General features: G+C 55.6%; 1 protein-coding gene across 3 annotated transcripts in view; it reads right to left on the bottom strand.

Moving 5' to 3' along the window:
- Positions 1-27837, bottom strand: part of CACNA1C (calcium voltage-gated channel subunit alpha1 C) — a 387548-nt gene that overhangs the window by 24020 nt on the left and 335691 nt on the right. Inside the window, exons 22-32 of one of the 3 annotated variants that reach the window (XM_069585942.1) lie at positions 25655-25761; positions 24689-24776; positions 24082-24189; positions 22372-22424; positions 21945-22091; positions 20987-21188; positions 19952-20110; positions 19380-19490; positions 11443-11526; positions 10914-10997; positions 300-332 (exon numbers count right to left, since the gene is read on the bottom strand). In XM_069585942.1, the coding sequence (XP_069442043.1) occupies positions 300-332; positions 10914-10997; positions 11443-11526; positions 19380-19490; positions 19952-20110; positions 20987-21188; positions 21945-22091; positions 22372-22424; positions 24082-24189; positions 24689-24776; positions 25655-25761 (1176 nt within the window). The remainder of the gene's footprint in view (positions 1-299; positions 333-10913; positions 10998-11442; positions 11527-19379; positions 19491-19951; positions 20111-20986; positions 21189-21944; positions 22092-22371; positions 22425-24081; positions 24190-24688; positions 24777-25654; positions 25762-27837) is intronic. The other 2 variants (XM_069585940.1, XM_069585941.1) reach the window with 2 other exon arrangements.

Here is a 27837-nt window from a genome sequence, read left to right as displayed (position 1 = left end):
GCCAACAAGCAGGTCCTCAGGATGTTTAACAGGAACTGGCCCTCTGGTCTGATTCTCTCCCAGTGGCTTTTCAGACGGTCAAGGTCACAGTGAACTGCCACCCACAGGAAAGCTCACGGACAAAACATCACACCAACAGCACTGACAGCTCGCAGACCAGGCAGGCAAGGCGCATGGCAGACACGGGTGGGTGACATGCATCGGGGCCGGGCTCCGAGATGCCGGGGGTTGGGGGAGGCAGTGGGGACGTTAGGGGGGGTCACAGAAGCTGAGAGCGTGGTCTGGAGGCTCGGTCTTACCATAAAGGGAGAGCATTGCGTATGTTCAGCTGGCTTTAAAGAAAGGCAGACAGAGATAAGCTGTAATGAGTCTCCCAGGAAGAGGCCCGCGTTCCAGGTCTCGGCGACACAGGAGCAACCCAGTGGCAGCAGAGGGCAGGAGGGCCAGGTGCCGGGGCCCCGGCCTGGCAGGCACGGGGCATGTCTGCCACCGGCTCCCACCCAGCTAGGCTCTTGGGTGTTCTGCCCAGAACCATCTCTGGTGACACACTAATTCACACTCGTTATCACTGAGGTCTTCTGGATTTTGAAGGTGGATTTTGTGTATTTTTAATCAGCTCTGTGTCCTGAGACAGCTTCCAGGGGCTGGCACTGCACACACCTACCCAGCACTGCCAGCTGAAGCTGAAAGGCCTTGCCTGTGCCCCTGGCAGCTTTTGGCCCACAGGTGTTTGAGCCAAGGAGCCCTGGGGCGGTGACCCTCCAGGTTCCAGGGAGGACCGAGGTTTGGGTACCCCTGTGTGGCAGGGCCAGCCTTCGAGCTGAGATTCCTGGTCCCCGGGTATGGACTGTGGCCACAGGCATGAGATAACGAGTGTGGACTTGGTTTTTAAATTTGAAAGCCCTACACACAATTGAGGACATTAGTGTTAATGCCCTGAGCAGCTGTCCTCACAGGCCTGACCACGGGCTCACTAGGGGGCAGGGGACTGGCTGCAGGCGAGCTCTGGGCAGCCCAGAGCTGCACCTGGGGAGGCACCTTGCCCTTTGGCCCCTGGACGGTCCTGGCCCCCAGAGCTGCCAACTCCACCTTCACTCCACCTCCACAGCCGCCCTCCACTGTCAGAGCGTTGCTCCTGTGTTTTGTTCTCAAGGTACAAACAAAGACAACGTATAACAGGGCTTCTGAAGGACGGAATTGTGCACAACCAGATATTTGCTCACAGGCTGAAAATTCTTCTTTGGTAATAGATTTCTCAGCAAATTCCTTTTTTTCCCAAAGCAAGTTGGGAGGTGTCCTTTTTGTGGACTGGCGGGGACACAGGATGAGGGATGGGAGGAGGAGGGAAGAGAGAGGACGCCGCTCTGGTCACTTGTGGACCACGGCTGAGGGCTGTCCCTGCTCCTCGAGGGGCCTGGCTGCCAGGTCCACCCACATGCCTGCAGGGGGCGGGTGTCTAGGAAGGGCCGGAACAGCAGGCCGGGACGGAACACGGAGACAGACACAGACACACACGCACACGCATGCACGCGGGAAGCTTCTGGTTGGTTGGGCCTGTGCCCCACATGAACACCCAGGAGCTTCGTGTTTCAGGGGTTCTGTGGGCGAGGGGCACAAGGCCTCCATACACATTTAGGGCTGGGGCTCTGGCCACTGCTTCCATCTGGATGCACCCTGAAAACCACCAGAGCTGCCCATACTCCTAACATCCCTGGGCAGAGGCTTGAAGTCTTCTGGTCAACTGCAGCCTGAATGGGACCAGAAGGGCTGACTCAGAGGGCCCGCCCACTTGGGTCACCTGGCCCAGCCCAATGAGCCTTGGCCAAGACAGAATTAAAACTACTTATTTTACTTCTTAAACATTCAGTATTCTTCCTCTGGGATATTAGGCTTTTTTAATGTTATTTTTTAAGCATAACTTTTCATTGTTTCTTTTTTGCCTGTGCTGCCCAGAACATGGGACTTTAGTTTCCTGGCCAGGGATCAGATCCATGTCCCTTGCAGGACTCTGGGGGCTGAACTGGGGAGCCCCGTTTGTGCTGGCAGTCATGCAGGGAGTGGCTGGAGCCTCAGGAGCCACACTGTTGTTCATCTGCAGCCTGATAGCCCGCCATGTGCTGTTACCAACAGAATTCATACTACACGGGGCTGATTACAAGATTACTAGGATTGTTTTATCTTCCTTGGGAGGAACAGTCATTCAAGCAGACAACCAACAAGAGGAGCTTGAACAAAGTAAGCTTGTCACGAGCACTCACAACACAAAGTCCCATATGTGGGTGGTGTGGGGTGGGGCAGATAGACACATAGAGACAGAGAGAGAGAGACAGAGATGGACACAGTGAGGCTGATGGGTGGAGAACAGACTCAAGGAAACGAATAAGCAGAAGCAGGAAGTGACGAGAGAGTGAGTGCTTTGGGGGCATGGTCAGTGTTTTGGGGCCAGAGATTGGCTCCCTCACTTGCTCCACGAGCTTAGGGAACAGTTGAGGTCCCTCAGCTGTGGATGGTCTTTGGCTGAGCTGGCTGCTGGGGACAAGCATCACGGGCTGACTCGAGGGCTGGCCGTGTGGCGGAACAGGGCTGTGACCTGCCTGCTTCCTTCTGTCCAGTCGTCTGATTTAGGGCAGAGGGGGGTTGAAGGGCTTCCCTGGTGGCACTAGTGATAAAGCATCCACCTGCCAATGTAGGAGACGTAAGAGATGCGGGTTTGATCTCTAGGTCGGGAAGATCCCCTGGAGGAAGAAATGGCTATCCACTCCAGTATTCCTGCCTGGAAAACCCTATGGACAGTGGAGCCTGGCAGGCTACAGTCCACGGGGTGGCAGAGTCAGACACGACTGAAGCAACAGAGCACGCACGCACAGGGGGCTGCATGTGGAAAGAAAAACAGAATGGGGCAGGAGAGGAAAGGAAATGAGATGGGAAACACATGTACACCCATGGCTGATTCGTGTCAATGTATGGCAAAACCACTACAATGTAAAGTAGCTCCAATTAAATTAAAAAAAAAAAAAGAAAGGAAATGAGATGACAGAAAGGGAAAGGGTCTTGGTCAGAAGGCTCAGAGCGAGTGGGTCCCCATTGGGTCCTGGCTGTCAGGACGCTGGACAGCTAATATGGCCAGGCTGAGAACCCCCTCCAGGGGCCTCTTGGCTCAGGCCCGAGGGAAGGATCTTCCTCCAGGCCTTGACTTTGGGACACTCTCTGCCCCTACCCTGGAGGCCTGATCAATCTGCTGCCCAGCACATGGACCTCGTTCTGCAGGTGGAGGCTAGGCTCAGGAAGCGGCTCCCCGCATCCACCTGGACTGCGGCCTGTTGGGGCCCCGCTCATGGCGGGCAAGCAGGGCTCTGCTCAACCTCTCGGGGCCAGCTTCACTTACAAGCAGAGGAGAAAGTGCCCTTCAGGACAGGGGGAGGCCAAAGTCCACCTTCTCACTAGGGGTCGTGCTCCTGAAGGCCTCACGTCCACACCCAAGGTGCTTCGCTAGGTCCAGCCTCACCTCTGTTCTTTTAAAGGCATTGTTACTTCCTGGCAGGCAGCTTCCTGAGTCAATACCGCCCTCTGTGACCAGTGTTTTGGGAACAAGGCGCCTTGGTGGCTTGTTGGGGGCACTGGGTGGGGATGGCGCTGAGGAGGGGAGGGGCTTGAAGGGGCTCCAGGAGCGGGGGTGGGGGCGGCACAGGAAGGTGGCAAGGATCATGGCTCCCCCCTCAGCTTGGCCCGAGACCATCAGTCTGATTTAATCGACCTCAGAAGCAACCCAGGCCAGGCAGACCACTGCCATCTGGACACTGACGTCTGTTCTGGCCCCTCGGCCGCGGTGGGGGCAGGGAAGCTGGGCAGGGAGCCAGGCATGGTCTGTGGGTTGGGTGGAGGGAGGGAGGCTCTGACTCAGCCCGGGTGGGCGTGCAGCAGACGCTCTGACTCAGGACATGGCCAAAGTGGGAGCCAGTGAGGGCAGTCGTTGGAAGCCAGGCCCATGGGTGTGTGGTTAAAAGACAGCTGGTTCCAGGAGCCAGGTGGGCAGCACCCACGTGGGGCCCCAGCATGCATCCCAGAAGCTCTGAGCTGAGTCCTGTCCCATCCGTGTCCCCTCCGCCCACTTTCTCCTCCTGTTCAGCAGGCAGTGGGTGTGCGCGGGGGTGCTCCACACTTCTTGTGCCCTTTGGTCTCCAAGCCCCACTGGCCCACAGGCCGGGTGTCCAAGCATCCCCACGTGAGTGTTCCGACTCCATGGCCCCCGATCTCCACACGTGGACCTGCCAGGAGGTGTCCAGCCCTGAGGCGAGTTGTTGCTCTTGGCCACATGGCTTCCTTGTCCCCAGCTAGGGACACCTGTGTTCCTGACGAAGGACCTGGGCCTCCCAACACTTCCTGTCACTGTCAGCAGGGGAGGGAGGTTGCGGGGCGGGTGGGGGGAGGTGCTGGCTGAACCCCTGGAAGCTTCCACGGATTTCCTTCTGGAAAAAGAATTTGAGACTTGAGGGACAGAGGAGGAGCGGGGGCTTCCTCAGGGACACGAGGAGGAGGAGGAGGAGGAGGTGCCGTGTCGGGAGGGGCTAGGCATCTGGGCCACAGACATGGACAGCTGGGGCCCGGGGCCTCCTCCGGTCACATGGTGGGATCCAAGGCATCTTCCAGAGCAAGGGGGTTGTCCTGAGCCAGAGGCCTCATGCCTGGATCGCTGTGTCCCCCTTCCAAATGGTCGAGTGGCTTCATCCTTGATTCCTGTGCACAGCAAACAGGTCCCTGGACCATGGACACCTCTTCCTAAAGGTGCCAAAACCTCCCCTTCGTGCTCAGGTGAAGCCCCAAAGCTGGTGCTCTCCCTGAGCCCCCGCCCTGCTCGCCCTGCCCAGGGACCCACAAGGGCATCACCGCACTTGCTTCAGGTCTTTGCTGCTGCTGCTGTCGCTCAGTCGTGTCTGACTCTGTGACCCCATGGGCTGCAGCACGCCAGATTTCCCTGCCCTTCACCATCTGCCAGAGCCTGCTCACACTCATGTCCATTGAGCTGATGCCATCCAACCATCTCATCCTCTGTCGCCCCCTTTTCCTCTTGCCTTCAATCTTTCCCAGCATCAGTGTCTTTTCCAATGAGTTGGCTCTTTGCATCAGGTGGTCAAAGTATTGGAGCTTCAGCATCAGTCCTTCCAATGAATATTCAGGGTTGATTTCCTTTAGGATTGACTAGTTTGATCTTGTGTCCAAGGGGCTCTCAAGAGTTTTCTCCAGCACCACAATTTGAAAACATTAATGCTTCAGTGTTCAGTCTTCTTTAGGGTCCAACTCTCACATCCATACATCACTACTGGAAAAACCATAGCTTTGACTATATACACCTTTGTCCGTAACGTGATGTCTCTGCTTTTTAATACCGTCTAGGTTTGTCATAGCTTTTCTACCAAGTAGCAGCGTGTTCTCTTTCCATTTTTAGGTTTTTGCTTTGTTTAGACTCACCTCTTCACTACAGCTCATCTTCCGAGAACAGCACCTGTCTTCTCTGCTCCCCACCTTCTGATGCTCTCACTTGGTACTTCTCATCTTTCGCATACTGTGAGACTTCCGGCTTTCTGTGCCTGATCATCCCCTGGCTCTAGGATGCTGGCTTTTGAGGACAGGCTTCTGTTTGGTCCACGAGGGATCCCAGGTGCCCGGCACACAGAAGGCAATGATGGTTCCTAGGAAGCCCACCTCCCTAGGGGGCACCAGAGCCTGGGAGAGGCGGGAGGACGGAGCTGTTGAAGGGAAGGGGGTGAATCTGAACCTGGGCAGTATCTAGAGGGGTGAAGTCAGCATCTGGTGATTTCAGGAAAGACAGTCAAAGATGAGGAGTTACAGATGAGGAGCCTCCAGAAATCCTAAGGCTGGAATGGAACGTTCATCCCAGAAGGGAGGTTTGGTGAAGAAAGGAGAACTAGAAAACTCAAGGTGGGGGGCGGAGCTGGAGCAGTACCCAGCAAAGTCTTGGTGCCGAGCTCTTCCCTGCCCCAGGGAGTGCCAGGCCCCAGGCTGCTGCTGGCAGGAGGCAGAACCTGCAGTAGAGGGCCCTGCCTGGGGATGAAGTGCCGCTGTTCCTGTAACTGGACCCCCTGATTCTGGCTGCTGTCCAGGTGCAGGGCCATGTCCCTGCTATAGGCCAGGCCTGTCTGGCTTGAGTTACAGGCAGGAGTCAGTGAGCTTGCCTTGATCCTGCCACACCCGCCAACCAAGAGTCCAGCGCCTCTGGGAACAAGGGCTGTGAGTCTGTGATTGGCAGGGGTATTGGCAGGGAGCTTGGAAAGAATGTCCTTGGCTTGGTGCCACGTTCTCTCCCCTTCAACAGCGCTCTACAGTGTATGCCAGGCTTCTACATGAACGCTCTTAGCTGAGCTTCAATACCTGGCAGTAATATCACACTCCCCAGACCATGGAGGAGCAGCATTAGGACTCCAGCCCTCTGGCCCCTGCCTGGGGTGACAAGGTGCATCTCCTAACTGCATGTGTGGGAGGGAAGGGAAACAGTGGGGGTTGCATGGAGGGTCTCCAGTCCCTGCTTTGCTCTCCATTACAGGCACTGTCCCCGTTCTATCTCCGGACCACCCTCCCCATGACTTCTGATAGACTCCTCCATCTATGGAGTGAGGAGCATCTCCACGTGCGCGTGGGCAAAGGAAGCCTGGGAGGAGCTGAGTGGCTTCCAGCTGGAAGGGGAGCTGGCCTGTAACTTCTTGTTTTGAAAATAAAAGACCTCCTGTGGTTCTTTCGGATATAAACCATGGAACATATGGGCTGAGCCAATCCTGGCCAGCAGGAGGCCATGCACGAGAGGGGGATGTGGGATTCACGTGTTAACAAAGGGCACCGCGGACAAGACAGACAGCAGTGCTAGCCCCAGGTGTGGGGAGCCAGCCACCCTGGGAGGCCTGGGCTCCAGTCGAGGGGCGGGAAAGGCACTGATGGGCTGCACCTTCACCTATGCTCAATTTCACCTGTGCTCAACCTCACCAGTGCCCCGTCCTCACCCATGCCATGCCCTCACCTGTTCCCTGGCCAATGGGGATGATCACCCTTGACTGTTAGGCTCAGGGGGATGGACTCCAGAGCTCGAGGCCATGACGACTTGTAAATGGAAACCGTGTACAGATGGTGGTTTTGCATGTGATGCCACTCGCCAGTCCTGGGGTCCTGCACCACCCCAACCCCGACAGCCAATTTTGGGGGTAGAAATTTTATAACCTAGAAAATTTTCCTTTGTCTTTACTTTTTGTTTAAAAACAGCAGTCAGCTCAGTCACTTAGTCATGTCTGACTCTTTGTGACCCCCTTTGTCCTTCACTATTTCCCTGAGTTTGCTCAAACTCATGTCCATTGAGTTGGTGATGCCATCCAACCATCTCATCCTCTGTTGTCCCCTTTTCCTCCTGCATTCAATCTTTCCCAGCACCAGAGTCTTTTCCAATGAGTCAGTTCTTTACATTAGGTGGCCAAAGTATTCGAGCTTCAGTTTTAGCATCAGTCCTTCCAATGAATATTCAGGACTGATTTCCTTTAGGATTGACTGGTTTGATTTCTTTCCTGTCCAAGGACTCTCAAGATTCTTCTTCAGCACCACAGTTTGAAAGCATCAATTCTTCCACGCTCAGCTTTTTTTATGGTCCAACTTTCACATCCATACATGACTACCAGAAAAACCACAGCTTTGACTAGACAGATCTTTTGTCGGTAGTCTCTGCTTTTTAATATGCTGTCTAGGTTTGTCATAGCTTTTCTTCCAAGGAGCAAGTATCTTTTAATTTCATGGCTGCAGTCACCATCTGCAGTGATTTTGGAGAAAATAAAGTCTCTCACTGCTTCCACTGTTTCCCCATCTATATGCCATGAAGTGATAGAACCAGATGCTATGATCTTAGTTTTTTAAATGTTGGAATTTTAAGCCAGGTTTTTCACTCTCTTCTTTCACTTTGATCAAGAGGCTTTTTAGTTCTTCTTTGCTTTCTGCCATAAAGGTGGTGTCATCTGCATATCTGAGGTTATTGATATTTCTCCTCGCAATCTTGATTCCAGCTTGTGCTTCATCCAGGCTGGCATTTCATCTGATGTACTCTAAGTTAAATAAGCAAGATGACATTATGCAGCCTTGACATACTCCTTTCCCAATTTGGAACCAGTCCATTGTTCCACATTCAGTTCTAACTGCTGCTTCCTGACCTGCTACAGATTTCTCAGGAGGCAGGTAAGGTGGTCTGGTATTCTCATCTCTTTAAGAATGTTCCACAGTGTGTTGTCATCCACACAGTCAAAGGCTTTGGTGTAGTCAATGAAGCAGATGTTTTTCTGGAATTCTCTTGCTTTTTCTATGATCCAATGGATGTTGGCAATTTGATCTCTGGTTCCCCTGCCTTTTCTAAATCCAGCTTAAACATTTGGAAATTCTCAGTTCATGTACTGTTAAAGCCTCACTTGGAGAATTTTGAGCATTACTTTGCTAGCATGTGAGATGAGTGCAATTGTGCGGTAGTTTGAGCATTCTTGTAGCTCAGTTGGTAAAGAATCTGCCCGCAGTGCAGGAGACCCGGGTTCGATCCCTGGGTTGGGAAGATCCCCTGGAGAAGGAAATGGCAACCCACTCCAGTATCCTTGCCTGGAAAATCTCATGGACAGAGGAGCCTGGTGGACTGCAGTCCATGGGGTCACAAAGAGTTGGGCATGACTGAGCGACTAACACTAACTTGAGGATTCTTTGGCACTGGAATGAAAACTCACCTTTTCCAGGCTTGTGGCCACTGCTGAGTTTTCCAAGTTTGCTGGCATATTGAGTGCAGGACTTTAACAGCATCATCTTTTAGGATTTGAAATAGTTCAGCTGGAATTCCATGACTTGCACTAGCTTTGTTTGTAGTGATGCTTCCTAAGGACCACTGACTTCGCACTCCAGGATGTCTGGCTACAGGTGAGGATCACACCATCATGGTTATCTGGGTCATGAAGATCTTTTTTGTACAGTTCTTCTGGGTATTCTTATCACCTCTTAATATCTTCAGCTTCTGTGAGGTCCATACCATTTCTGTCCTTTACTGTGCCCATCTTTGCATGAAATGCTCCCTTGGTAGCTCTAATTTTCTTGAACAGATCTCTAGTCTTTCCCATTATATTGTTTTCCTCTAGTTCTTTTCATTGATCTCTTAGGAAGGCTTTCTTTTCTCTCCTTGCTAGTTTTTGGAATTCTGCATTCACATGGATATATCTTTCCTTTTCTCCTTTGCCTTTCATTTTTGTGTGTGTAAATGCATATGCACAGAAAAAAAAAAACATCAGGCTGAGTGATGACGTGGGCCTGGCCGCAGTGGCCTTCTGGCCTAACCCCAGAAGACCCTGGGACTGGGTGTGTCTTGTGCACCAGGGGCCTCTCTGCTGTTACCTTCCTGCCCTTGGTTCCTGCACAGACCCCCACAGAGATCCCTCCTCCAGAGGCAGGCCCACCCTGACCTTCCCTGGTCTCCCCCGAGAGGGCCCCTTGGTCTGAACACAGGGCCCTGGTCAAGGATATGCATGTACAGGGATCCGAGAGCAACCTGGGGCCACATGGAGGAGCAGGGAGTGGTGCGAGGGAGAAGAGGCCTAGGTTAGGGGGAGCTCAGTTTCCTTGTGCTCCAATGATTTACCGGATAAGGTCAAGGAAGTACGTGTACTCGGGAGTTTACACATACACACACACACACACACACACACACACACACACACACACACACACACACACACACACACCACAAGACAAAGACAACCCCAGGGGATCCCTGAGACAGAGGGGCAACCAAATCTGGGCAGTGGGTCAAGCAGGGAGAGGCGAGGTTGACAGCAGGATGTAACGGACTCCTCCCAGCATCCATCCCCGGGAAGGGGCAGACAGGCTTCTGATGGGGAATCAGGACAAGAAGTAATGTCAGTTAAGTGACTGGCAGCCAGCTTTGGGGTGGGGTAAGGACTGGGGTAGAGGGGCTGACGGTCATGGGGGGTTTCTGACACCTTAGATCAGAACCCTTCAACATCTGCTCTGAGCTGTTACTCAACGGTTCAGTGCATCAACATTTGTGCAAACATTATCAAGTCTCTTAACCAATAAAAAACTATGACAAGGAACTAAACCACACATGTTAAAGACCAGCCGCAAGAGGGCTCGCCTACAGAGAGAGAGAGAAGGTTGAGCATGCCGGGGACAGACAAGCGTGTGCAGGGGTTGAAGACTGTCTAGGAGGGGCAGCTCCCAGGAGCAGGTGCAGGAGGCCCTGGAGCCAGGCTGGGGGGTGGGCCAGGGAGAGCCAGGCAGGGGCAAGGCTGGTCCTCAGGGCAGGTTCATGTGGGGCCAGGTGCTCCACAGTAAGCAGAAAGGGGGCTGGGGGGAGGAGCCCTCTCCAGAGAAGAGGGATACAAGTGTTCTCCCAGTGAGGGGCCCTTCCAGCATGAATACGGAGCTGGGTGGGCTGAGAGGGCTGGTCAAGTAGGAACCTCTGCCTGCCCGGGGTCCTCAGGAGAGGCTTTTCCCGGATGCCGGAGCAGGAAGGGGCTGGGCAGCCCCGGCAGCTGCCCAGGGGTTGTAAACAGCCCTCCATTGCCTTACTCTGGGGCCCTGGGGCTGCGTCCTCCTAGACAGTGTGCATCATGCCAGGCTGATTGTAAAGAGGAGAGGAAGGGATGCAGGAGTCAGAACTCGGAAGGAGAGGAGGGCCTAACTCGTTCCAAATGTTAGAAAAAGAGAATAAAGAAATTTCAAGATAAAGCAACAAGAAAAAAATCCTTTAAACCAATTTAAACAAACAAATGAGAATAACAAAGTGGAAATGAGCTGGGAGGAGGAGAGGAGGCAAAGGAGAGCGATGGGGGTGAGCGTGAGGCAGGCACGGCGTCACAGGGCGGGACGCCGGTACTTACGTTTACCTCGGTGATGGCTATATCAACAATGCTACCCACAACAATCAAGGCGTCAAATGTGTTCCATGCATCACAGAAATAGTGCTGCATGGGCAGAGGAGCCGAGGGAGGGAGGGAGAGAAAAACCAGCGACAAAGGAAACAAAACAAAAGGAAGAGGAAAATGAAAACAAAACAAAAAAAAGCATGAAAGAAAGGAGAGAAGAGAAAAAAATGAGAAAAGAAAGAGGTTATGTGGGCATACTGGACCCCTTACCACTCCACAGTTCTGGAGGTGCACGCCTGCACCTGTTGCTCACGGAGCCTGACAAAAGTGGGTTAGTCGGGGGCCGGGCGGGCATCCGGGAGAAGCGGGAGCCTTTGCCCGGCCCGGCGGAGTGGGGACAGTGGCGGGGCTCACGTCCCCCAGGACGGCGGCAGGTGCGAGAGAAAGCATGACTGGAGCGGGTAAAACAGGAAACCAAAAAATAAACCAAAGGAGGTGAAGAGAGAGGGGGGCACGGAGGCGTCCTGGGCAGAGTCATACTCACATTCGTCTCACTGAGAATGACGTCAATTACGCTGCCAATTACGATCAGGAAGTCAAAGACATTCCAGGGGTCACTAAAGTAGCCCTACACGGGGCGGCAGGACGGGAGTGAAAAGGAAGGTTAGACAGACAGGCACAGAGCCCGCGGGGCCGCCCGGCGCTGCTGGAGTCCGAGCCCAGGAGGGGCGGCCGGCCCACCCCCCCACCTGCCTTCCCGGGTGCCCCTCCTTAGACCTGGCCCCTGGCCACCCTTCCTGTGTCCCCAGCACCTCCCAGGCCTCCGACTCTCTTGTCCGAGGGCTGCCTGCAGGGACGGAGGTGACACGGGGCAGGGACCTTGAGGCGTGATCTGGGAATCACAAGCAGCATCAGTGTGGTCCAGGTGGGTGGCCAGGCCCTTGGGCTTGGTGGTGACTCAGGTGAAGCTCACGATGACGAGGGGGCCACATCATCAGAGCAACATCTACAACCAGGTCACCCTCGTGCCAGCCCTGGATGGGCATTAGCCCTGGATTTGCCTCTGTCCAGAGGCTTTCCTCACTTCAAGGGGATGGAGGCTGTGTCAGGTCCAAAGCCTGGGAATGTGTGTGTGGGGGACCTGGACTGAGTCTCCAAAGCCCCGTCCCCAGCATCATCACTGTGACCAGCACCCTGCTGAGATGCCCTGAGAGAACAGGGCTCTCACAGCCTGCAGGCAGGGTGGGGGCCTGGGAGGAGGCCTCTTGGGAGGAGCACACTGGCCATCACGCCTGGTGCCTGGCAGGGAGCAGGGTGCTGAACACACCCCCCTGTCCTGCACATGTGGATTTTGCCTGTTTTACACTGTATTTGGGGAAGGGAACAGATGCATGTTTTTGAAACATTTCTGGAAGCATGTGGATGACTGACTGTCTCCATTTCCATGAGGAGTCCTAGGTAGGCAAACTCTCTACAAAGACAGGACGGGTCCTCTCAGAGTGGAGGGGTCAGGGAGTAATGCTCTGGGACACGCGGATGCACACTCGCGGTTCAGGATCCCAGGAGTTGGGTGGCTACTCTCCCAGAGGGTGGAGTGGGGAGGGTTAGCACCAGGGGAATGTGTCTACTTTAAGAGAGGAATCTGCCCCTTTGGTCTTTCCGGGGAAGCCCCCGACTCTAAGCGTCTTCCAGGCACCCCCTCCCTAGCCCTCCTGGGGGTGGCCAACTCTCCCTCTGTGTTCCTGACTCTTAGGAGCCAGGCGTCTTCTGTTTGCCCATTTCTCTCAGCTCCATCCTGCTCCTCGACCCCTCACTTCCCAGCTGTGCCCCCTTTCAGCTGGATCACAAGACATGCTGTCCAGGCCATTCTCATTACTCTTAGTGCGGAGGTCAGGTCACAGGGACAGGGCCTTCTCAGTTTCCAAGCGTTTCTGCCCATGTAGGCAGAAATGCCACTACAAAGCCTCTGGACAACCGGCAGGGAGTGGAGGCTGGCTCAAGGCATGGGGGAAGTGAGGGTCACTTGGAACCCTGGCCATCTTGTCAGCTTCCTCGAGTGTTTCTCTGAATATCACAGGGCCCCTGGGGCAGAAAGAGACTTGCTCTCCCATTTGAGCTGGGAGCAGGAAAGAACCAACCCCTCCTGGGTGCTGACATGGCATTTCAGGCACATGGGGAGCGCCGGTTTTGAGGGCAGGGGACAGAGTGAGGACCCCAAACGAAGGACGAATGTGCATGTGTTCAACATCACTTTTGGAAAACGCTGGGGAGCTACCTCCAGGGGGGAAAACGGTTTCAGGAGGGAAGGGGTAGGGGGTTCAGGCAGAGAGAGGATGGAAACAGGAACCAGAAGAGTCCAGGACGTCCCGCATCCAGCCTAGAAAACCCGGCGACAGAGCGTTATTGGGGCCAAGGGGAGGAGAGAGGGCAGCAGGCATCTTGTTCGCAGGGAAGACTGGAGTCTCCGGTTCACCAGAGGGACCTGGAACAGACGGGTGGGTCACCTGGGTCCGCAGTGCGGCTGAGGGGAGAGACAAGGGAGGAAGGCAGGCAGAAGCGGTGGACAGGAGGTTAACAGCGGGCGAGCACGGGGCAGGAGCCAGGCCCTGGGACCCTGCAACCCGCCCCCATGAAAGCATCGCCTGTCACCCCTGCTCTCTGGTTGCACAGGGACCGGGCCGCGCCCCCTTGGAGGCTCCCTCTGCTCACGCCCTGCCTTGCCCTCTGCAGGCTGTGCTGCTGGGGCCTTCGGTTGACCTATCTGACCTGTGGGTCCAGGGCCTCCACTGGCCGCAGAGCCCACCAGTTCCCACCCAGAGGAGGTTTACACATGGCCCGAGCAGGGGGTTGACAGGGTCCCTTTAAGATGCCAGCCCCCCTGACCCATCCACCCCCATTCTATCAATCTTCCAAGCTGGACCATGGACACGGCTTGATTCAGCTCTCAGCCCCTCCTCCACCCCGTTCCACACCCACCCCAGAAACAGCTGACGCCTTCCAGGAGGTCAGTGGCTGCCAGGACACACCTGCCAATCCCCAGGGGGATGGGACTTGTTTGCTGGAAATCTCGGGTGACACAGGTTTGTGGGGTGATGGAGGAAGCAGACCGGGAAAATACCACAGACTTTCAGGAAGTCCAGCTGACCGGAGCCAGGTCACACACCCCTTTTCTCCTTGGTGGAAGTCAGGGTCAGGAAAAGGGTTTCTGGGCTCTCCCTTAACTAGTGAACCAAACCTCTCAAGGTCCAGCTCCTCAGAGCCAGGCAGGGCTGGTCATTGGGATAGTGCTTTGGGCTGGAAGCCTTCTCTAAGCCTGCAGGGTTAGTGGACCCCCAGCCTGGGGTTGACGGGCCAGCACCTGCTAGGAACTATCCCTTCTCCTGAGTGCTCCAACCCTCTACTCACTGGCTTATGGACCAAACCAGCCCTGGCTTCAGCCCATTGTTTCTGGGAAGGAGAGACTGCCGCCCTAGCATCCCATGATGCACTGTACCTGCGTGAGAATTCGGACTTCTCCTCTCTCGGATCATCTGTGCCCCAGTTCACTCCATGCCTGGAGCTGTTCCAAGCTGAAGGAGGCGGTGTAGTGCGTGAGCCCTGGAGGCAGGGTGTCTGGGTTCGAGTCCTCCCTCTGCCACTTCCTAGCTGGGTGACCCTGAGCAGATGACTGCATCTCTCTGCGCCGAGGTTTTCCCACCTATGACGACCTTCCAGTGATGGTTGGGGGCGAGGTGGGACACAGGTGAGCACTGCACCTGCAGGAAGCCCAGTCCAGCAACTGTCAGGGTTGCTGGAGTTAGTCTGCCCCTCCCAGGGAGGCCTGATGCACAGGGTCAGTTTTGGGGATGGGGCTGGGCAGTGGGGAAAGCAGAGCCCAGGACTGTGGGAGGAGGAGGAGAGGGAAGGTTGGCTACAGAACCCCAAGCTCCTTCAGGGGTTCTCATCTTGAATCCTAGTGAGGACTGAGGAGGCAGAATCTAAAATGCAGGGGGAGACAGTGTTGTGCTTGACCAGGGAAGGAGGTCCAGCCGAGTCAGAGCCTGGCTGGACTGAGCCTGGGAGGCGGTGCCCCTGGTTCCAGAAGCTCTGGTCTTTCCTGGGCTCCAGGTCATGGGTCTGGGATATGGGGGGTGGGCGCAGCTGGCAGTGGAGTGTCACACTGGGAACCACTGCCTTGCAGTTCAGTTTAGTTCAGTTCAGTCGCTCAATCATGTCCAACTCTTTGTGACCCCATGAATCGCAGCATACCAGGCCTCCCATCACCAACTTCCGCAGTTCACTCAGACTCACGTCTATCGAGTCGGTGATGCCATCCAGCCATCTCATCCTCTGTCGTCCCCTTTTCCCTCTGCCCCCAATCCCTCCCATCATCAGAGTCTTTTCCAATGAGTCAACTCTTCGCATGAGGTGGCCAAAGTACTGGAGTTTCAGCTTCAGCATAATTTCCTCCAATGAAATCCCATCTTGCAGAGATAATGTCAACTGTATGCGATGTCACGATGTCCTTAGACATCATGGTGATCGAGGGCTGCTGGTGTCGAGTGGGGCGGCCTGGCTGGCACACAGCTGCTCCCCCTCCTGCCTCCCACCTCCCCGCCAGCTCTATCCTGTGACCTGCCCTTCAAGAGGCTGGCACCTCCCAGCTCAAACAGTATGGGATGGAGGTGGGGCAGCAGGAGGCAGGGGAGACCCAGGGTGGGTGGTGGTGGCCCTCCAAGTTGTTCGAGGAATGCACACTTTGGACATCTGCTCTGGATTTTCTTTGGAGTTACGCTTTTCCTCCCCAGCAAAGTTCCAAAGGCCTTCACTCACTCATCTCACCCACATGTGATGAGTGCTCCGGGCACCTGGAGGTGAGCTCTGTGTGGGCAGAGCACAAGCACCCACAGCCTCCCCTGGTGGGATGGGATGCGATGGGAACCAGCTGGGCTCCTCTGGGGTCTCGGGAGAGTCTTCCCCTGCCCTGTTGGCACCCGAGTCCACAGCAGGACTCCACTGCAGAACCACCCAGGATGAGGGTTTGAGGGGACCTGCCTGAATCTGGGGCTTCCCAGGTGGTGCTAGTGGTAAAGAATCCAGCTGCCAATGCAGGAGTTGCAAGAGACTCAGGTTTGATCCCTGGGCTGGGAAGATCCCCTGGAGGAGAGTATGGCAACCCACTTTAGTATTCAAGCTTGGAAAGTTTCACAGGCAGAGGAGCCTGGCGGTTTACTCTCCGTGGGGTCACAAAGACTCAGACCCAACTGAAGTGACTTGGCACATACGCATTCCTAGCTATTGGATATTTTTCAGTGCTTATCATCAAGTGTATCTTAAAAGTTCTTTTCTGTCTTTGCTGATAAATTTCCATTCATAAGAGGACACTCCAGCTACTCAGTGAACTTCAGAGCCTTCTAAACAAAGCCTTTTCATGCTGACCAGTTCAGTCCTGCACAGTCTCAAAGGGCCCAGGGGCACTGGGAATGTCCAGGGAAGTTCTCCTGCTCAGGGGAGAAATCCCCTGGCCACTAGGTGTTCAGGACATGCCTGTCACCTGTCCCACTCTTCAGACAGACAGGGAAGAGATCTACTTGAACTGACTTAATTTCTCAAAGTGGTGAGCAGAACAGATGGAAACGAAGACCAGAAACATCAGTTACCACAAGGACACGGAAAGAACAAGGCCAGACTACAAACTGACCCACTGACCACGGAGACCACAGAGACCACAGAGACCAAGCGACGGAGAAGGAAGCCCAGCAGGCCAGCCTCAGACACCCGCTGTCAGGTCTGATGTCCACCCCTGCATCCCTCTTTTCTGACAGCCCTTCCTCAGCTGACGCTCACGGCTGCAGACACGCAACACAGACTTGCGGTCACGTTAGGAGCCCTGGTTGTCGGGTGGAGCCAGCTCAGTATTTCCACCAGAGCTGCAGACACTTTCTGGTTTGGTTTTCTGCCTGGAAATGTTGGTGATGCTTCTGGAATCTGTTCCTTAGTGAGGGATTCCCAGGTGGCGCAGTGGTAAAGAAACCGCCTGCCAATGCAGGAGACACAGATTTGATCCCTGGGTTAGGAAAATCCCCTGAAGAAGGAAATGGCAACCCACTCTAGTATTCCTGCCTAGGAAATTCTATGGCTGGAGGAACCTGGCAGGCTACAGGCCATGGGGTTGCGAAGAGTCGGACACGACTGAGTGACTAACACTCTGACTTTTCCCCTTTCTCTTTAAGCACAGGCAGACCCCTCTGCGTGCGAAATGCAGATGCCCTGGGTAGTTGTCTTACTTCTTTGGAAACGTTGCTCTGATTTTACCCCATTTTCTCATGACAGAAAGCAAGATGTACAAGAGATGGGGCACTTTATGGTTCCGAGCACCCTAACTGGCTTCTTCCCAGGTAACTGGCTTGTTCCTGGGTCTGGATTCAGGGACAGTGTTTTCCAGGCTTAGACCCATGCAACGTCACTGCCACTTGCTCCTTAGGGCAGGTCTGTCTCGTGCATCCCCTGAGCTCTGCAGCCTGACTCAGGGAGACCCCACAGGGCTGTGCAGCGGCACCTGACATCATCAGAAACACATCTGACTCAACGCAGAGTGACTCAAGCCTTTGAACTATTTAACCCGCACATCTCATGAGACTGGAGAAAACCATGCCAGTTCCCTCCTGGAAGCTGTCATCTGAGTTGGAGGCTCAGCTCAGCGACGGCCTGGCCCACCAGCCTCCCTGTGGTGTGCTGTTGTGGGCTCTGAGCCTGCCGGCCCCCTGGCCATGTGGCTTGGAATAGGGCCCCACAGAAGATGGCCAGGGACATTCCGTGGTCTTCTCTGCCCCTAAGTGGGACTGGGCTTGGAAGGGAAAGTGAAAAGAGCCTATTTTCTGCCCTGGAGGAGGTGGGAAAGCACCATAATTATCACTAAATGACATTTATTAGGGTCTCATTCTCTGCATTCAGTCTGGGTTCCACACTCTGGACTCTCAGGTCCCTCTGGTGAGGGAGGCTTGGTGCAGTAAGAACACGGCTGTCTTGTCTTTGAAGCCCCTCAAGGGTTTCCCTCCTGCAAAGTCCCCAGCAGAAAACATGGCACAGGAAGATGCTTGCTAATGGCTTGGTGTGGAGGGAATTACATCGACTACAAAGTCAGACACGCTGGATTCTATTCCCAGTCCTGCCACTTAATAATGGTGTAATTAATACAACACTTAATTGCTCTGAGTTCCACTCCCCTCTTCTCTAAGACGAGGAGCTAATACCTATCTCAGAGAGGTGTCTTGAGGATTCCACGCAATGAGGTGTGTGCAGTACCGCAGGTTACTGACAAATGTTGGTGGAACATTAATTCAGAGAAGACAACGAGGATCCTGTCACTAAACAGGGATCCGACCTACAGCCTTGGGGCATCCCTCCTGGCCCTGCTAGTTCTGGAGCAGGTAAGCATCTGAATGGAAGTGAAATACAGGACATGCAGTTTGACCCCTCAGCCCCCCTGGGTTGACCTGTGTTACATCTAGAAAAACCAGTAGAAGTGGGGACAAAAAGGTTCAGAAACCTGCCCTGAAATACCCTCTTAGATCCCTTCTCACTGACTCCCCCAAAGTTGTGCAGCAGCTGGAAGCCCCTGAGCCCCCAGGACACCCCATCTAGGGCAGCTGTGAAGCCCAGGGAGTGGACACGGGGATGCTGAGCTGTCTATAGGGAGAGAGACGGGAGCTGCTCAAACCTAGTCACCCTCCGTCCTCGAGGCTGTGTGTGTGTGTGTGTGTGTGTGGTAGTGGTGGGGTGTCCAGTCTGTGTGTGTGTGTGTGTGTGTGTGTGTATGGTAGTGGTGGGGTGTCCAGTCTGTGTGTGTGTGTGTGTGTGTGTGTGTGTGTGTGGTAGTGGTGGGGTGTCCAGTCAGTGACAAAGGGCACAGATGATCCAAGAGGCAGAAGCCAACCCACCCTGTCCTGCCTCACTCAGCTCTGATCTCTCCCAATGTTTTTTTCTAAAAGCTGCTTATACCTAGCTACGCAGAGACATTTGTAGGTCTGTCCTGTGCTGGAAGGTATGTGCAGTGACTGCAGCCCTGAGGTGGGGAACCAGAGGCCCCCCGGATGCACTAACGCCCAGTCCTGAGCAAATGCGGCCCTGCCTGAGCCCCTGCAGCAAGGCTGTTAGTCTGTGCAGTGCCCGCTTGAGAACAGACCCCGTTTGGGTCTTGGGGGGCTGGGCCTGTTGAGGTTTGGTTTCCAGTCTCTTCTAGATGATGTGCGGGGCGAGGGCGAGTCCGCCTCCCGTGGAAGGAGGCTGGCTCAGGCACCTCCCTGCTCCCTGTGTCCAGACCTCAGGTCAGTCCAGGGACTGAGAGTCTGCTTCAAGGAGTCGGCCTGGCGCAAGCCCTTAAGGCTCCTGGGCTGCAGCGGTCATTGCCAGGAGGATCCAGTCCCTGGCCGAGACTCTGCCCCCATCGACCCAAGCCCACCCCTGGCGCTGTGGACCGAAGGCCCGTCCCAGAAGGCCTACCTTGGGCTTGAAGGCGATGAGCTTCAGGACCATCTCCACTGTGAAGAGGCCGGTGAAGAGCATGTTGAGGATGTTCATGGCGATTTTGAACAGACAGCTCTGACCGTAGTGCTGGGGGTGGGGGGTGGGGGCGGAGGGGCTGTGAAATAAGGCGGGGGCTCCCTGCTCCCAGCCACGCCCTCAACAGAGACCTTCCTGAACGCAGCCTGGGGGCCAGCCACACCTGCGGGAGCCAGGTGGGCTCAAGAAGCCCTGTGGGTCCTTCCCCTCTCTGTCGTTCCAGCAAATGCAGGCAGGCACAGCCTGGGCCCTGCTCTCATCGCGGTCAGCCCTGCGTGGCCGCCTGGCCTCAGGTGGGCTCCACACAGCTGGCATCCCCGGATGATCAACGCCATTGTAAGGTCACCTGTGCTCCATTGCCCTCTATCTCAGCTCAGGGTCCTGGCATTCTGACCCCTTGGGAAGGTGCCCCTCCTGCCCCACTGGGCCAGCGAAATGGCAACACCTCCCAGCCCCGTTCTGCCCCCTACCCCTCCCCGACCCAGGCACCCCGGCCGGCCCGCGGGACTGACCTGCATGGCCAGGCAGATGGTGTTGAGCAGAATGAGAACGAACATCAGGTACTCGAAGTAGGTGGAGTTGACCACGTACCACACCTTGTACTGGTGCTGGTTTTTCGGGATGTACCTCCGCAGGGGCCGGGCCTTGAGGGCATACTCCACACACTGCCGCTAAGGTAGACGGGAGGCGTTAGTAACCCGGATGATGGGGGGGGGGGAGGGGGTGGTGTTATTCCACACACTGCCGCTAGGGTAGACGGGAGGCGTTAGTAACGCGGATGATGGGGGGGTGGTGTTATTCCACACACTGCCGCTAGGGTAGACGGGAGGCGTTAGTAACGCGGATGATGGGGGGTACTCCACACACTGCCACCGGGGGTAAACGGGAGGGGTTTCACAGGTTGAACCAGATGTTACTTGGTCATTTTTTGAGGTTCTATCATTCCCCTAAGGAGGGAGAACCCTGTTTGGTTGGTCCCCATTAGGCTGTAGTTGAGGGGGCCCTGTCTCCTTCCTTCCGTCTCCGGGATGGTTGGTAAACGCTTGCTGACTGACTGACAGTCCGTCTTCTCAGATATTTCCAGCTAAAGACTCTTCTGGAGGCCTGTCTCTCCACGATTCTCCTTTCCCATCCTGAGTCAGTTGTCTTAGATACCAGTGTCCACAGACCAGAAGTCATAGCTTGCGGCCAAGGGGTCTTTGGTTGACTAGACTCGGGTTACCTCTGCGCTGTACCCGGACCCCAGGTCAGGACTGGACTCACCCAAGCCCTCCTCTCTCCTCCAGTCTCCACTTCCAGCTTCTAAACCCAACCAGCCTATTTGCTCCGTCTCTACTGTCATCAACCTGGTAATGCATAAGGGTCTAAGTGGCCAGAATGGTGAGTCTAGAGCCAAGGTGTGGACCAGGGGTCCAGAAGTCTCCTGACAGGGGTTTGGGGGGAGTTCCTTTCCTAAGCAGAGCTCGGGTTCTCTGCAGAAGGGGAGCTTTCGCAGGCTTCAGCCTCGTGACCACCCGGCCTCTCGCCCTCTGGGGGGTGGGGGCTACCTGGTTCTTGTCCAGCTCGCAGTTCTTGTACTCTTGCTCCCCCTGCTCCTGGAAGGTGACGATGACGAAACCCACGAAGATGTTCATCATGAAGAAGGCAATGATGATGATGTAGATGATGAAGAAGACGGAGATCTCCACGCGGTAGTTGTATATGGGACCCTTGTCCTCCGTGTGAGAGTCGATGGAGCGGTACAGCAACCTGGAGGCAGGGAGACAGCCCGCGCAGGGCCGGGGAGCTGGTTCAAGACCAGCTCTGTCTCTTACTACTGTGTGGCTTGGGCAAATCACTCAACCTCTCTGAGCATCAGATTCCTTATCTGCAATAGTTCCGGATTTTCCTACCTGGCGGGGCAGTTGGTATAATGAATATGAAGGTGTTTTGAAACTGGCAAGAACTGTCTAAATGTAATGCAAGTCATGGGCATTGATTTAAAAAACTGGAGATATTGGTGAATAGTAATACAGCTTTGTTGTTTCTCAGCAGAGACTTGGAGGATGTTGCAGTGAACGTAAGATCCATCTGAGGACAGATATCCATTTAGATAAAAGCACTCAATATAAATGCCCAGGCTCACTCAGACCATCAGCAGTGGTTTAGTTTACACTCAGGTAGCCTGTGTCTGGGCTTCCCAGGTGATGCTAGTGGTAAAGAACCTGCCTGCCAGTGCAGGAGATGTAAGAGACTTGGGTTCGATCCCTTGGTTGGGGCGGTGCCCTGGAGAAGAGAATGGCAACCCACACCAGTATTCTTGCCAGGAGAATCCCATGGACAGAGGAGCTTGGTGGGTTATGGTCCACAGGGTCTCAAAGAGTTGGACACGACTGAAGTGACTTAGCACGCATGGCCTTCAGCTTGTTCTAGAAACACCCTCACCACCTAGGGAGGATGGAGATAAACGTGGTTTCTGAAAGGAGTGTGGACACCAGTGAGACTGGCCAGGGTCTGCATACTTACTCTGGCCATCCCTCGAAGGTGGAGACGGTGAACAGGGCCATCATGGCGGCCAGGACATTGTCAAAATCAAACTTGCTGTTCTCCCAGCTGCGGGGCTGGATGATGGGGTGGTCCACCTCCCCATCCTTGTATGTGATGTAGTTCCCCCTGTGGAAGGGAGACAGTTCATTCTGGGGTCTCCCGTCTCCCACCACCTGTGACTCCTGGCTTGGGGGTGGGATGGGATGGCTGAGCTTAAACCCACAGTTCTGGCCCCTGAGCAGACCTCGGGAGTAGATGATCTCATGTGCTATGTCAACTGGACCAGACAACCCATGGGCAAAATCCAGCTGCCACTGCTGTTGGAGGAAGAACGGGGCACCCCTCCTCTGAGGACAAGCCTCACCCACCCAGAGTCAGGCGGCCTGACTGTCCCTGCCGCACTCACTTGCATTCAGCCTCTGTCTGTTTGGAACTGTCCGAACAGGTGTAGAGCTTTCCCTGGAAGGCGGAAGAGCACAGTGATGGAGAGGTTCCTGAATCGAGGAGTTGGTCAAAAACTGTCTAGTGATTATATCTGCAGTCGGCTCTGTGCTGGAGTCTTGGGACAGAAGAGTGAGGAGAGCAGAGCCCAGACAGAAAACGCGTCGTGCCGCAGGGACCCCATCACAGGGAACCCAGGGGTGAAGCAGAGCTTGGGAGGCAGGTCTGGTGAGGGAGGAGGATGGCTGGACTTAGGTTGAAAACTTGGGGAAAGCGGGGCCCCTGTGCATGGTGGGGGCAGAGCTTCAGGTGGAAAAGAACAGAGAGAGAAGGACTGGGGCAGAAATGGGGAGGGCCTGCCAGGCACAGGGCGAGAACCTGGCAAACCAGGGCTCTGCAGCCACCTGGGTGGGGGACTCATGCTGCTGGTCACAGGGAGCCCCACAGGTCTAGGTGGGTGACCACACAGAGGGGTCAGGGATGACAGTCCCCCCTGCCTTTCTCTAGAAGGGAGGGCAGGGCTGAGGGCAGCCACGCTTGGAGGGCTGGGTGCTGATGGAGCAGCACCGCCTACACGCTGGCCTCCTCCAGGCTGGGAACTAGTTAGTCCTGCTCTGGGCTGGGAACTAGTTGGTCATCCTCTGGGCTGGGAACTAGTTGGTCATCCTCTGGGCTGGGAACTAGTTGGTCCTGCTGTGGTCTGGGAACTAGTTAGTCCTGCTCTGGGCTGGGAACTACTTAGTCCTGCTCTGGTCTTGGAACTAGTTGGTCATTCTCTGGGCTGGGAACTAGCCCTGCTCTGGTCTGGAACTAGTTAGTCCTCCTCCAGGCTGGGAACTAGTCCTCCTCTGGGCTGGGATCTAGCCCTGCTCTTGTCTGGGAACTAGGCCTCCTCCAGGCTGGGAACTAGTCTTCCTCTGGGCTGGGAACTAGTTAGTCCTCCTCTGAGTTGGGAACTAGTCCTCCTCTGGGCTGGGAACTAGTCCTACTTTGGTTTGGGAACTAGTTAGTCCTGCTCTGGGAACTAGTTAGTCCTTCTCTGGTCTGGGAACTAGCCCTCCTCCAGTCTGGCAACTAGTCTTCCTCCAGGCTGGGAACTAGTCCTTCTCTGGTCTGAGAACTAGTTCTTCTCTAGTTTGGGAAGTAGTCCTCTTCATGTCTGGAAACTAGTTAGTCCTCCTTGGGTCTGGGAACTAGTTAGTATTCCTCAGGTTTGCGAACAAGTTCTTCTCTGGTCTGGAAACTTGTTAGTCCTCCTTGGATTTGGGAACTACTTAGTCTTCTTTGGGTCTGGGAGCTAGTTAGTCCTCCTTGGATCTGGGAACTAGTTAGTCCCCCTTGGATCTGGCAACTAGTTAGTCCCCCTTGGATCTATGAACTAGTTAGTTCTCCTTGGGTTTGGGAAACTAGCCTTTGGGTCTGGAAGCTAGTTAGTCCCCCTCCATCCTGGGAAATAGTTAGTCCTTCTCAGGTCTGGGAACTAGCTCTGCTCTGGTCTGAGAACTAGTTAGTCCTCCTTGGGTCTGAAAGACAGGAGGGGCTGTGGGGCAGTTGCGTCCCTCCCCAGGGAGACTCAGCACTGTCCCCACCGTGTCCCCTGTGGCTGCTCCCGTCCATGTCCTTGGGAGCTGACAGGTGGGAAGGACAGGGGCTGCAGATCTGGCTGAGACCCCACCTTGAAGAGCTGGACCCCAATGCAGGCGAACATGAACTGGAGCAGCGTGGTGACAATCACAATGTTCCCGATGGTGCGGATGGCCACGAACACGCACTGCACGACGTGCTGTTGGGGGGAGGCAGGGGGGTCAGGCCTGGCCTTGGCTGAGTTCCCCAGTGTCATGGCCCTCTCTGAGGGGGCAGGGGCAGCCCTCCACTATGAGCGGGGTGTGGTGGGGATCAGACTCAAAGGGGCAAAGTGTGCTCCCAGCTCACAGGGTGATGGAGCGTGGGGGGCGCATATCCCACTGGGTGACCCATGGACCAAAGCCCCGCTAACACCCCATACTCTGGGGCAGTGATTCAGGGGCCTCATCACTGCACGGGGCCCGAGGTTGTATGCGGTCTCCTTCTGCAAAAGCTTTGCTGAAAAGTTGGGATTGTGAATGGTGGCCTCTACTGGGGCTCCATGCATCTTGGAACCAGGACATGAAGTGGGCTGAGGTGCCAGCAGGAGGGTCCCGGTTCCAACCCAGAGGCCCTGCCATTGTCCCGCCTCCCACCTCACAGGGAGCCCTGGCTGGAGCTTGCTGGGCTGGGGCCCCCGCCCAGGCCCGGCGGCTCACCTTCAGCCCCTTGGCCCTGTTGATGGCCCGCAGTGGCCGGAGCACCCTCAGGACTCGCAGGATCTTCACCACGTTGATGGCACTGGACCTGGGGGAGTGGATGGTGGGGTGAACCACTCCTGCTCCTGGGCCCGCAGGAGAGAGCGGGAGCGCATGGGAGTCCTGGGGAAAGTCTCCCACCTGCAGGGACCTGGAGCTATCCTGGGAGCCGGGGACTTGGTGAGCAAACCATGGGAAAAGCATTTACCATGTGTTAGGATGCTCGAGGGCGTTTACCCAGCCAAGGGGATGTAGAGAGGCAGAGCTCCACCAGACCCCAGCCAGAGGATACACTTCCTAACTGTTCTGAGCCCCAGTTTCTTTATCTGTAAAACGGGGCAGTGACCACCTCATGAGCTTGTTGCAAGGATCAAAAGAGAAAATGCACATGAACCACCTGGTATCCCGCGTGGCGCCTGTTGTAATCTGAACCCGTGGTGGCTTTTCGTATCATGGTCTTGAAGATATATTGTACGAATGGCGGGGCTTCAGGCGGGGGAGGCACCTGGTGCTCACCTTCAAACCCGGTCCCCACCTCCAAGCCGGGTCCCCAGTCGCTGCCCACCATACCCCCTTGTACAGAGGACATTCAGGCCTGGAGGAACAGCTCTGACACCACAGACTCTGCACACCTGGTGCACCGGGGCCAGGCCTCCTCTCCAGGGGAGGACAGGCCACAGCCGTCCTCCAGGGGCACACAGCGCCCTGCCCTGGGGCATGGGGGTTGCTCTGAAGTGTCCCCTACCCTCGCCTGCTAGTTACCTTCAGAAGGCCTCTACCCTCCTTGGGCCCACAGCTGCCAGGGAGGCCCCGCCCTGGTCCCAGTGCCCTCACGCTGCTGTGGACCCAGACAGGCTGCTCCCTCGCGGTCCTCTCTGACCCTCTCCCTTGCCCCATGCCTCTCGCAGGCCCTCGGGCCCCACTCACTGGATGCCGAAGGAGATGAGGGACACACTGACCACCAGCAGGTCCAGGATGTTGAAGTAGTTGCGGCAGAAGGAGCCCTTGTGCAGGAAGGCCCCGTAGGCCGTCATCTGGGGGCACAGGGATCGGGGTGTGAGCAGCTCCGGGCTCCAAAGACCCTTCACCCCTCCCTCCCACCACAGCACTCCCAGCAGGGCCTAGATGAAGAACCAAGAGGTGACGGAGGGTTGGGGCAGGCAGGACAGGAGGAGACGCTGTGCCTGGCAAGTGTCTGCTGCCAGCGATGCAAAGCCCAGAGGCTCCTGCCCAGGACGTGCCTGCGACCTTCAGTCCAGTATCTGCAGCCCTTTCAAGGGCCCGCCCCCATTCCCCACTGCCCCTCGTCATGTTTCTGTGACTGCAGCCCCGTGAGGCCCCTTGCTGCTGGTCCCTGGGTTGAGCTGTGTTCTCGGGTTCCAATGCCCTCTCCAAACTCTCTCCACCTCAGGGCCCCCAGGACTTGGGCATCTGGGGGAGGTGGGGGCTCGCCCAGTCGAGGACCAGCCCCTTGGCTTCCCGGAACTTCCCTCGTTTAGCCCCAGGTAACCCCTCAGGCTCGTGCAAGCTCTAGCGCCCAGTGAGAAATTCTACGAGAAATTCTACCAGGAATGCTGGCGACCAGCATCTATCCCTTCCTGGGCCTCACAGTGCTGCTGGTCTGCGCCCAGGATTCAAGCTCCACTCCACCATCTGGTTCTGGAGCTGTGTGTCCAGAGGGGGCTGTGGGCACCACCGTGTGAGCCCAGCTCTGGAGCCTGGTTGCCTGAGTTCAAATCCCACCCACCACGCTCTGAGTGCCTGGAGCATGTTACTCAACTTCCCTGTGTCTCATTAGAGAAATGAGGTGATGACAACCTCTTCCCCGGAGGGTTGTAAGTGCTCTTGGGAGTTATAGGTAAAGCCCTTCGGACACAATCCTGCAGATGGCAAGCCTTGCAGGGGAGCTTCACTACAGAGGACTGGACGCAGCAGAGAGCTACGACTGGATTCGTTGTAGGGTACGTCTGGGTTCATCCTGTGATGGGGGGCTGCTCAGAGTCCCCCTCTGTAGAGCAGCAGCCTCCTCATGTGGTTGTTAGGCAGCTATAGAACCATGCAAAAGCCCCTTGAAGACTAGGAAGGGACCACTTTGGGGCTGTTGTGGGTTTGCTGTCCCCTACCCCGCTCAGAGCCCTGTCCATGCTCTAGGAACTCCTGTCCAGTCTCATTGACATGAACTAAGGGCCAGTGGATTTCCAGGTGAAGAGCTGGAAGGCCATGACCATGAGCGACAGCCAGCGGGGAAAATCTGGAGCTGACGGCTTAGAGCCTGGGAGCAGCTCCCCGGTCGCCTGGAAGCCCAATTTATTTCTTTGGAATCAGAGCATGCCCAGGGCAGCTTGTTCACAGAGTGATTCAAGAGCAAACACAGGGGAAATGGGCAAAAATAGCTCTTGCAACCTAATTTTTCCCACTGATCTCCTGCAGGAGGGGGTCACAGGGGACTCAGACACCTGTGTCCTGCAATAGTTTCCAGAAGTGGGTAGATTATATAAAAGGTTGCAGGGGAATTCAGCTGGAGATGTGCCCCAAAGGCCTATAATCTTGGGGTGGGGGGCTTCTTGTCAGTGTAGGTCTTGGCCCCCGAGAGCAGACCCAGGTGGCTCCATGGTTCATGTTAACTGAGAGGTTCTGAGCCCAGAAGGCTGGCGTGTGTGTGTGCGTGTGTGTGTGTGCAGGGCGGCTGCCCAGGCAGGACCAGAGGAAGAGTGGCCACAGGAGAAAGGGCAAGTGGACACTGGAAAAATGGGGCATTTACTTGAGAGTTCGCTGTGGGTCCAGTGCAGGGCCCCCTCTCCCACATCTGCTGACCGCCACACACTCCTACTCCTGAAGTCCTAACCTTTGCCCAGGAAAAGCCTTGCTGGGGAGAGAAAAGGATTGAACTCTGAGCTGGGAGAGCAGGATGCCCCTCCGTCCAGCCAGCGCCTCTCCAGGCAGCAATACGGCTCATTAAACACATCTTTCGTAATTTCTGCTCGTGGGTCCTGGTTCTATCTCCCTCCTCTCAGCGACAGATCTCGGCATCATTCAGTCCAACTGTCTTGGCCCCAAAAGCCTTTCCTTGGAAGGCTGAACATGCCCAGGCCTTTCAACTGTCTCTGACC

This window comes from Ovis canadensis, chromosome 3, assembly GCF_042477335.2.
Source record: "Ovis canadensis isolate MfBH-ARS-UI-01 breed Bighorn chromosome 3, ARS-UI_OviCan_v2, whole genome shotgun sequence".
Taxonomy (NCBI): domain Eukaryota; kingdom Metazoa; phylum Chordata; class Mammalia; order Artiodactyla; family Bovidae; genus Ovis; species Ovis canadensis.
The sequence above is the reverse complement of the archived record's forward strand: the minus strand, read 5'-3'. Positions and strand labels throughout refer to the sequence as shown.